The sequence below is a fragment of the Diabrotica undecimpunctata genome, unplaced genomic scaffold, assembly GCF_040954645.1.
Source record: "Diabrotica undecimpunctata isolate CICGRU unplaced genomic scaffold, icDiaUnde3 ctg00003110.1, whole genome shotgun sequence".
Lineage (NCBI taxonomy): Eukaryota > Metazoa > Arthropoda > Insecta > Coleoptera > Chrysomelidae > Diabrotica > Diabrotica undecimpunctata.
The window spans coordinates 4,593-16,100 of NW_027314310.1; the positions used below are offsets into that span (position 1 = coordinate 4,593).

Here is an 11,508-nt window from a genome sequence, read left to right on the forward strand (position 1 = left end):
GGGGCATGGTAGATAGCTGAGTTAGCTGTCACGTTTTGAAAACCATTTTTTCGCCCCGGATATTGTATAGTTTATAATACGTAGGATAAAGTATAATATTTTTTTTTACATTTTTATCGTTCTTGTACTAAATAATCAATTAATCTTGTTAGTTTGCCTGTTACTAAACTTATTAACACAAAATACAGTTCGTGTTCGGTAGGCAATTGAAGTATAAAATTACAGTAGACGCATTGCAATTTTCCCTGTGCCAATACAGATCCTTCAAACATTTTGGATATTAACTCAACCCTATCTCTGGTTATTAAATTAATTAGATACGGTTTTTTGTTGTTAATGATAAAAATAATACCTATGTACATTACAATACAATTACAATAATACATTTTTGAACGTTATTTTTTTTATTTATATTTAGTACAATTCCGTTATCTGTGATGGCAACAACGAATTAATTCACGAACCATTGTGTCCAGTCTGAACACAGGTTTACATTGGGAAAAAAAAGTGTACCAGCTTTATATGACGGGAAGTGTATTACAAGGTACAAGGTACATAATACAGATGATCGGTATTAAAAAGTAATGGGGGAATAGATGGAGCTGCAAGCAGTAGAATAAAGTAGAATAAAGATTGGATGGATGAAGTGGCAGGAAACGAGCGATGGGCTGTGTTACAAAAACATTCCAATGTTGGGTCACTAAAAAGAAAGAGAAACAACGAATTACTAAAGCGGAAATGAAAACACATGGATAAAGGAAAAGAGAATAAAAATAAATGGTGACATATAATATACTATATTAAGTTTATTTGAAGTTTTGATTTCAACTTCAAAAATTGTTCTCAAAATTTAAAACATTAATTTTTTTTCTTTGTTTTGATCTTTTCCACGCAATAGCCTCTGTTTCTATTATACATAACACAAGATTATATTATAATTACCTTACATATTTTTTTATATGGTTCTGAAACTATTTTCTTGTGACATTTTTCTTTTAAATACTTTATTTATACAGAATAAACCACCATTTTAATTAAATACTTTTTTAATTTTAAATCGCCATTTGATCGACGAGGCGGAAATCTAAACGTCAAATGTAAAGTATTGTTAATTAAAATTGTGGTTTAGTCCCATTAACTATAGTCGTATTTTCTATTTGTAATTACATTTTTTACAGATTTACCACGAAGAAGAATTCGAATGTTCGGACGTATGCGAATGTGAAATAGGTGAGAAGTTAACTTGCAGAACTATTTGCATAGACCGGATGCCTTGCAAGACTGAATTTGCGTACTACAATCATGCAGCTCCCGCATTCCAAGCGTTCCGGGGAAGGTGTCTGTGTTATTCCGGACGGTTTGTATTTTTAACTTCCTTCAATGTAACGTAATTTAACTTAAAATTTAATTTTAGGCACAAAACTTGTGAACTGAACTTGAAATTTGTATATATATATATAGAAAAGAAAAGAAAAGAAATTTAATCTTTGCAGATTAGTTAAATAGTAAACTCTTAAATATTGGGGAAATCTGCAAGAAAGACTCTAATGTGTATCAATTGTTTCGCCGAACGTTTTCGCCAAAGAGAATTAATTTGGCTTCTTCAGGGCTGAAAGAGAATAAATTATAATTAGCTACCATATATTATCTATTAAAACATTATTGATCTTACCGTAACTTAGAATTGTAGAGTTAGAATATTAAAAAACTTTGCTAGTAACATAGTGGTGTTTTTTGTTACTATGTGCAAAAAAAAGTTTTTTTAAGGTTTGAAATGTATGGTAGCTTTGAACTTGACACGTAAAGGCTTACCCAAGGTTAATCGAAAAACCCAATGTAACTACATTTAAAAGGAGGTAATTCTTTGAATTGTCGGCAATGATGTAGGGGTTATAACCATTAAAAGTATGACCCCTACATCCAGTTCACTATAGAGAGGGAAGATGGTAATTGGTCCATCCCCTTTCTCGACATAAGGATGATCAGGGAAAACAACAACATTAAAATAGATTGGTATCAAAAACCGACCCATTCTTGTAGATACCTTAACTACAACTCATACCATAATAATTCTACCAAAGTCAACTTAATCAAACAGATGAAAAATAGAGTAATAAAACTATCAGATCCTTTATTTCATACAAAAAACCTACAAGTCCTACAGAAACTTTTTATTTCAAACGCTTATCCAACACCATTAGTTAATAAGATTTTGTTTAATACTATCCATGACGAAGATATTTCACCTTCCTTCGCGACTAACAATGCTGATCCTGATGTCTTAAGTGGGAACCCAGTCTCGGATACTCCTATAAACAAATATTAACAAGGATTCTGAAAAGTGTTGAAAATAGCTTTGGCAATAATAATAACAACATTAAACTTAATGTGGCTTGTAGATCAGCCCTAACAATTAATAATCTTTATTCTAAGATAAAAGATAAGACTCCCATAGATAGGCTTAGTAATATTGTCTACAACATTCCATGTCTCTCTTGTAACAATTCCTACATCGGTCAAACATCTCAATTATTTAAATCACGTATTACACTACACAAACGTGATTCTTGACTTCACCCTGACCGTTGTGCATTAGCCAAACATGTCCATTCCACTGGTCATCTCATGGACTATACGAACACTACAATTCTCCACCGTGAGAACAATAAATCTAAAAGAGAGTTCATTGAAATGTCTTATATTTTCCTTAACGATTTCTCCATTAATGTTAAGAGTGACATTAAGAATCTAAGCGATATATACCACTTGTTACTTAAATCAGATACCAAGAACAATACTATATCACAGATAACTAACTTGACTGATATATCCATTAACAACTAACATACCTTTATAATTAATTTTCATTAACAAAAAAATATATAACATTCCCTTGCTTTTCTTAGATACGTCTCAATAAGATGCAATAATACATGAACAATAGAATATAATTAAATAAAGAAAATCAAAATATTATTTCCCTATACTGGGATTTATTTTCATTCGTTTTTACCAATGAACCTTAACGACATAAAGATTCATAAGAACTACTGAAGTTGTCAGCGCTTACGCGCTATCTCAGAGTCTCACTTTTAAACTTTCTAAAAATCAAAAATTTAGTTATTGCCGACAATTCAAAGAATTACCTCCTTTTAAATGTAGTTACATTGGGTTTTTCGATTAACCTTGGGTAAGCCTTTACGTCTCAAGTTCAAAGCTACCATACATTTCAAACCTTAAAAAAACTTTTTTTTGCACATAGTAACAAAAAACACCACTATGTTACTAGCAAAGTTTTTTAATATTCTAACTCTACAATTCTAAGTTACGGTAAGATCAATAATGTTTTAATAGATAATATATGGTAGCTAATTATAATTTAGTCTCTTTCAGCCCTGAAGAAGCCAAATTAATTCTCTTTGGCGAAAACGTTCGGCGAAACAATTGATACACATTAGAGTCTTTCTTGCAGATTTCCCCAATATTTAAGAGTTTACTATATATATATATATATATATATATATATATATATATATATATATATATATATATATATATATATATATATATATATAGAAAGGCTAATCTGTGCAAGTTGTAAAGTTTTAAATATTGGGGAAATCTGCAATAAAACTCTCAATGTATATCAATTATACAGTCTTTCGTTTTCGTGAATATATATTCACAAGGCTGAAAGACGGAACATATCAATTAGCCGGAATATGTTCATATGTTCTGTGTAAACTGTTAGTTGTACTATTAATATCCTGAATAATAGAGCTCAGATCTTTAGTAATGTATCAAAAAGATATGCAAAAAGGCATATCTCTCTTTGCTGAAAAAGAAACCCACATAACACTGTACTTCAAGTTTGCGGGTCATATATTCGAGGTCTTAATAGTCTTGGGCCATCACTATCTGGCCGTCTGCAAAACTTAATGTGTACAATATTGCGTTGTTTAGAGGAATTCTCATGTTTCTGCATTTTCTTTTCCACGTCTTTATTTTTTGCTCTGAGTATCTTAAACAAAGTAGGAGAAACGGAACATCGTTGTTTAAGTCCTTTACTGACAGTGTAACCTTTGGATACCTTCTGACCATTCTTTAATTTTATTTGTTCGTTCTTGTAGAGATCTTGAACAGCCTTGATTAAGGTTACACTAATATTTGTTTTCTCGGCAGCTTCCCAGAGTTCTGGTTGTGGCACACTATCACAACCTTTTTTCAGGTCCACATAAAGATTTATTGGTTGATTTTGTGGTACCTTTTTTTCGATTAGCTGGGTCAACAGTTGGTCAATAGTTGATCTACCTGCTTTAAAGCCGGTCTGTTCGCCGGCCTCTATATCACAGAATTTATCTTCTATTCTCTTTTTGATGAGTTTCCCGTAAACTCTCATGGTGCCAAGGACTGCGATTCCTCGATAATTGTCACATATATCTTTACTTCCCTTCTCATGTATTGTCGTGATAAACGATCACCCCCATTCCTCTGGTATACTCTCTCCGTTAATACATTTTTGGTAAAGAATGGCTAGCTGCTTATATAATTTGTTTGTATCGTACTTGAGTAGCTCAGGTGGGATATTGGCAAAGCCTAGTGATTTTCTATTCTTTAATGCTTGGCATACTCGTGCTATTTCTTTGTCGTCAATCCCAATTGGAAAAGCTATTGTATGTACTTGCACCTCTGATTTTGTTTGAGGTGTTTGCAAATATTATGTCCTTTCTTCCGCTAGTAGATTTGCAAAGTATTCGTTCCATTTATCTAGGCTGATCGGTAAGGTGATGTCTTTAGGCTTATCTTATCGCAGAGATCAAAGTATTTTCCAGCTTTCGGTGCTTCTGCTACCCTCCAATTAAGTATTTTTTAAAAAAGGTAAAAGAAATAATAAGTTAGACTTACTCACAATCAATTTAATTTAACTAATCGGACGACCGGTTTCGCTTTCTATAATATGCAAAGCATCTTCAGGTCACGATACAAAGTTAAAATGCTGAAAATAATAATCCCATATTAGGGTGTTGTCTAATAAAGATAAAAACAAAGATAAAAACATAGGTAGGTGATATAAATTATATAAATTACAGCAATTATGCCAATATTACATGTCTGTGGTTTTATAAATGAATAAAATGTTTAAGCAGACAAGGTAAGACCCACAAATTGGTAACATAGTCTATTAAACTGTAATGAATTATAAATAAACCAATAAATAAACATTACTTACATGCCGGTACACTATTAATTGATGGATATGCCCATCAATTAATAGTGTACCGGCATGTAAGTAATGTTTATGTTTATGTTTATTTATTGTTTATTTATTGTTTATTTATTTGTTTATTTATTTATTGGTTTATTTATAATTCATTACAGTTTAATAGACTATGTTACCAATTTGTGGGTCTTACCTTGTCTGCTTAAACATTTTATTCATTTATAAAACCACAGACATGTAATATTGGCATAATTGCTGTAATTTATATAATTTATATCACCTACCTATGTTTTTATCTTTGTTTTTATCTTTATTAGACAACACCCTAATATGGGATTATTATTTTCAGCATTTTAACTTTGTATCGTGACCTGAAGATGCTTTGCATATTATAGAAAGCGAAACCGGTCGTCCGATTAGTTAAATTAAATTGATTGTGAGTAAGTCTAACTTATTATTTCTTTTACCTTTTGAAATGGACTCACACAAGCAACACATTCATGATTTAAGTATTTTTTCTAGAGCAGTTTCTTTCCCAGCTCGTACATTTATTTAGGCTGTTCGATATTCGTTTTTATTTTAATCAGAATTCATATTTAAGAGTTTGTGATATTTATCTCGTTTAATCTTTATTTTTTCTTCGATTTCTTTATCCCATCATATGGCTTCCTTCGTTCGGTTTTTTCATATTTACCCAAGGCTTCTTTTTCTGCACTTTTAAGACATTGTTTTATGTAATTGTAATGGTGCTCAACACTATCAAAGTTTTCTTGTAAGAGCTTTTCATCAAGTCGTTTTTTGTACAGTGACTTTGTGCTTTCATGGTTGAAGCTATCCAAGTTGTATTTAGTTTCTATTGTTTTGCTCTTGCTCCTTACTGTGTTCTTTTTTTTAGCTAGTCTTATGGGCAGTATTTTAGCCTTTACTAGGTAGTGGAAGCTTCTACATATGCTTCCTCTAAAGGCTCTTACGTCTTGTATATTCAGTTGCGTATTTTGTTGGGCGATCATATAGTCTATAATAGATTTCAAATTTCTTGATTGTTAGACTCAAGTGAATTTATGTATTTGTCGGTGCTGGAAAAAGCCGTTAAGTATTCTCAGACTGTTTTGTTTACATATGTTGATAAGCCTATCTCCATTTTCATTATTTATTTTTTGTTTACTTTTTGTTTACTCTAACCTATAGGACCCTATTTTTTGTTTACTTTAACTGCAGATTATTTGTGTTATACAAAAGGGATACGTAGGGGGACGGCACTTGGAGTGTAAGAAGAAAAACGCTGATGTTAATATCGATTATAATACATATTTTTTAAATTTTTTGACTCATATTCCCTATATCTGTATCCTACAGTTTTACTTTTAGATAAGAATTTCACAAAATTTATAAATTTATATACGAAACGTTAGCTAATAGGGATGAAGTATCAATACTGTTTATAAATTGTTAAATATTTGTAGCTCAGCTGCTGTGCTCTTGATAAAAAAACATCATTCATGTTTTTTCTCCTTCAAAGCATTGAAACTACAAAAAATATTTTTGCGCAACATCAAATCATATTTTAAAAGTTTATATTACTAACCAAAGAGAACCAAATCTAAGTATTGAAGTAGGCAGAAATGTCACCCCGACCTAAAATAACAATTCTCTATCTATATAACGTGTATTGTAGATTCATCTGCATGAAGCCCATGCCAAACGATTACACGTTGCCCCAGGGTGTGTTTCTCTTTTTGGGCTACAGCGAAGTGGATGAAAGGGAACTCAACAAGAATCACACTGTTATCGTTGTTCAGGATATAGTAAGAGTGTTGCAGAATATTATTGAAGAGGAAGCGGTGAATGGGGTAAGTTGGTTTATAATTTATGTTAATACCTTTATGGAATTTCTAGTTAATAAGGAGACAAAATTTTCTGGTTAAAATTTACTTTTTAAACTTTACTATTTTAAATTTACTAAATTTAAAACTGGTATGTGCAAACTCTTAGATATTTATGTATAGATAATAGATTTATATATATATATATATATATATATATATATATATATATATATATATATATATATATATATATATATATATATAAGTAGTAGAGATCATACCATTTTTTTAGCACATATATACCTAAGGTTACAACTTACATGACATATTCTGTTAAGGATAAGTTTAGCAGATGAACAACAGGGTTTTAGTAGTGGAAGATAGTGTACAGATGCAATATTCGTTATAAAGCAAATTACAGAGAAATCACTAGAGTATAATAGACCAGCATTTTTGTGTTTGATTGACTTAAAGAAAGCGTTTTACAGAGTAAGACTTAAAGATGTAATCCATCTTCTGTATAATAGAGTAGTTCCCCTAAATATTATAAAAACTATAAAAAACTTCTACCAAAACAACAAAATGAAAGTCAGAATAAAGAGAAAATTTACAGAATCTGTAGAAATAGGCAGCTAAATAAGACATGCATTGAGCCCCATGCTCTTCAATTTGATTATGGGTAAAATCGTCGAAAGCATTAACAAAGGAAGAGGATACATAATGGAGAATTAAGAAATGAAAATACTCTGTTCAGCAGATGCCATATTGATAGCCCAAGATGAATATAGTCTGCAAAGAGTGGTCCACAGATATAACATAAGAGCAAAGGAATTTAATATGATAATCTCATCTCAGAAAACTTAAACAATAGCAGCAAAATAGTCAGCAAAGAACCAACCAGATGTAAAATAGAAATTGATGGCATCAGTATTGAACAAGTAATGAAAATAAAATACCTGGGAATTACACTGTCTAGCTATGGAGATCTGAGAGATAAAGTACAAAAAGCAAATAGACTGGCAGGATGCCCTAATAGCATTTTATGGCGAAACAGACACATTAACACTGAGATGAAGTCAATAATTTATAAAGCCATTGTAAGACCAATAATAACATATGCCTTAGAAACAAGACCCGACACAGCCACAACGCAAAGGTTACTGGAAACGGCATAAATGAGAGTACTGAAAAGAATTACAGGAAACACGATGAAATATCAGATCGGAAAAGAGAAGTGAAGACATTATATGAAAATGTAACCTACAGTGTATAAATGAATGGACACAAAATGGAAAAAAGAATGGAATAACCACATAAGCAGAATGGAGGAAATCCGTGTCGTCAAAATAGCAAGAGATAAGTCACCAATCGGTAAAAGAAATATGGAGTGACCAACCTTCCATCAAGATATTAATCGGTTAATAAACAATTTGCTCATAAAGAGGAAGAAGAAGAAGAAGACATTCCGTTAAGATTTTTTTGGGTGGTGGGATATTAAGGGAGTATACAAAACGGTAACAACTTTTATTGGTGCTACTTTATCCTTAAACAAAATTATCTACTGATTTTCAAACAATAATTTAATGCACTTTATACGGGGTTCAAACTCCAAACAATGCAAATTTAACAGGTACATCTTTTACCACTGCCAGTTTTAACCAGTTCTATATATCTCTTTTGAAACTATTACTGCTGTGCTGTTAATAATATTTATACAAATATTTGGCTAGTAAGGTATCACACATGTATTTTTTATGCTATAAAAAAAACAAGTAATTAGATACTACATCGCTTTAATTTTCCAAATATTTAATTCTGAATTATTTTTGTTCTTTCTTTTTGTGAATTTCTGACTTTAAAATAAAAAATATGATTTATTTGACAAATATTTCATTATATGCTTCGTTCAGCCTCTTCTAGCCTCACAAATCTTTAAATAATCACAAATCGACATCTCATGTTTATGTAAATATGGTTTTGAATGGTATGAAGTTTATTGTCTGTTTATATCATTTAAAAGATTGCATTTTTTCGTACAAATCTTGAAATGTTCAGTTGCTCTACTTCCAACGATATGGATGCCAACGTAGAATGGCAGAAGTCGAACTCAGTAAAACAACAGCAGTTAAAGAAATTTTCATTTATATTTTTCAGACGCTGTGCACTTTGGAATTCTTTAATGCAACTAAGGAAAATGTTATAATTGCTGGAAAACTATCTGAAGAAGTCGACTATACTAAGTTATCACCACCAGAAATTCTAACAAAGGAAAAGGTAAGATTAAAATCTTTTTATACAGGGTGGTCCTTAAATAATTGTACAAACAGAAACCGTAGATTCTACACTTCAAAATATTACGATTTAAGCCAACTTGCTTTTATAAAATGTTGATATTAAGAAAGATACAGGGTGTTAAAGTGGAAATTTAAAATTTTATTTTTCGCTATAACTTTTATCTTTGTAAATATTTTTAAATAAAAATTTATTATTATATAATATTATACATACTTTAATGTAACTAATAGAGGGCGCCACATATGCTACATGTGTCGCATAAATTTGCGTTTAACTTTTTTGCTCTTTAAGTTAGCTCTATTTGTGTTAAAAAATATTAAAGATACATTATTTTTACACAAAAAAGGTATACTTGTTAGTAACCTTAAAGTATAACAGAAAAATAGAACAGGTATTAAATATTTTATTTAATAAAGTAATTGATGAAGGAAAGATTCCTCAAGAATGGTACAACTCCGAAGTCATTTTACTATTCAAGAAAGGAGACAAAGCAAACATCGAGAATTACCGACCAATATCCTTGCTCTCACATCTGTATAAATTACTAACTAAAATCATAACCAACCGCCTAACACATAAGCTCGATTTCTATCAACCTATCGAGCAGGCTGGATTCAGAAAACATTTTAGTACCATAGACCACTTGCACACCGTAAAAACACTGATAGAAAAATGCACCGAGTATAATGTTTCAATTCATATGGCGTTCGTCGATTTCCATAAAGCATTCGATTCCATCGAATTATGGGCAGTGCTTGAATCTCTAGAAAATGCACGTATAGATTCAAGATACACTAACATAATTAAAAACATATATGAAAATGCCACCATGCAGATAAAGCTGGACGAAAGCACAAAAACTAATCCCATAAGACTACAACGGGGAGTAAGACAAGGAGACACCATCTCTCCCAAACTATTTACCCTTGCTCTAGAAGACATTTTTAAGAAAGTAGAATGGAACAATAAGGGTATCAACGTCGACGGATCATACTTAAACCACTTGCGATTCGCAGATGACATAGTTCTAATAGCCGATAATATCCAAGAACTAAATGATATGTTACAACAATTAAATGCAGTTTCAGGAGCGGTAGGCTTAAAAATGAACTACAGCAAAACAAAAATACTGAGCCGAGACCAGACAAATATAACAATACAAAATCATACCATAGAAAATGTTGAACATTATGTATATCTAGGTCATGTTATCAAACTAGGAAAACCAAATCAAGATGCTGAAATTAAAAGAAGAACACAACTGGCATGGGGCGCTTTCGGCAAATTAGCATATATCTTGAAAAACACCTCCATTCCTGTAAACTTAAAGAAAAAGGTGTATAACACATGCATACTACCAGTTTGTACTTACGGCTTGGAGACAGTAGCCCTTACCAAAAAATATGCTGAAAAATTAGAAACAACGCAAAGAGCAATGTAACGAATCATGCTTGGAATATCACTAAGAGACAAGATTAGAAACACCGAGATAAGACGTAGAACGAAGATTAGAGATATTGTGGAAGAAATTGCAAAAATGAAATGGCGCTGGGCAGGTCACGTAGCCCGATATAAAGACAACAGGTGGACACGGAGAATTCTAGAATGGAGACCAAGGACGACAACAAGAAGCACGGGAAGACCTCAAAAAAGATGGGTAGATGACATAAGAACAGTGGCAGGCAAACAGTGGATTAGATTGGCGCAAGATAGAGAAAGATAGAAGCAATTGGGAGAGACCTACATTCAGGAGTGGATGGAAAATGGTTGACAAAGAGAGAGAGAGAGAGAGAACCTTAAAATTCAACCGTTTTCGAGATAATCGCATTTTATAAGTCAGCTGCATAATAATTCTTAGTTATGATATTTTTGCGGTAGAGCACTGAATACCTGTAGATAAGCATAATTCATAGTTTATTCTTATTAAAACAACTGAAGGATGATAATGTAACATCACAAAATGTTTTGTTATGGCTGTAAATTTACTGAAGAAAAGATTCTTTATCTTCTTTTTTAGGTTCCGTGTCCGTATTCAGACGTTTCTCTGTCATTATGTTTACAATTTCCCTTTTCTATCGCTTCTTAAGTTTCTATACTGGCGTTGTATTACTTTTTCTCTACTGTAAAATGCTGAAAACCCAAAATATGTGGTTTATGCAAAATGGT

The 11,508-nt window shown here is 31.6% G+C and overlaps 1 protein-coding gene across 1 annotated transcript; it reads left to right on the top strand.

Moving 5' to 3' along the window:
• Positions 1 to 637: 637 nt before the first annotated feature.
• Positions 638 to 9,321, top strand: LOC140432178 (uncharacterized; the record flags this gene model as incomplete). Its single annotated transcript, XM_072520001.1, has 4 exons — positions 638 to 691; positions 1,179 to 1,357; positions 6,897 to 7,071; positions 9,202 to 9,321. Coding segments are annotated over exons 1-4 (528 nt in total), but the record flags the coding sequence as incomplete, so codon positions are not given.
• Between the last annotated feature and the right edge of the window lie 2,187 nt (positions 9,322 to 11,508).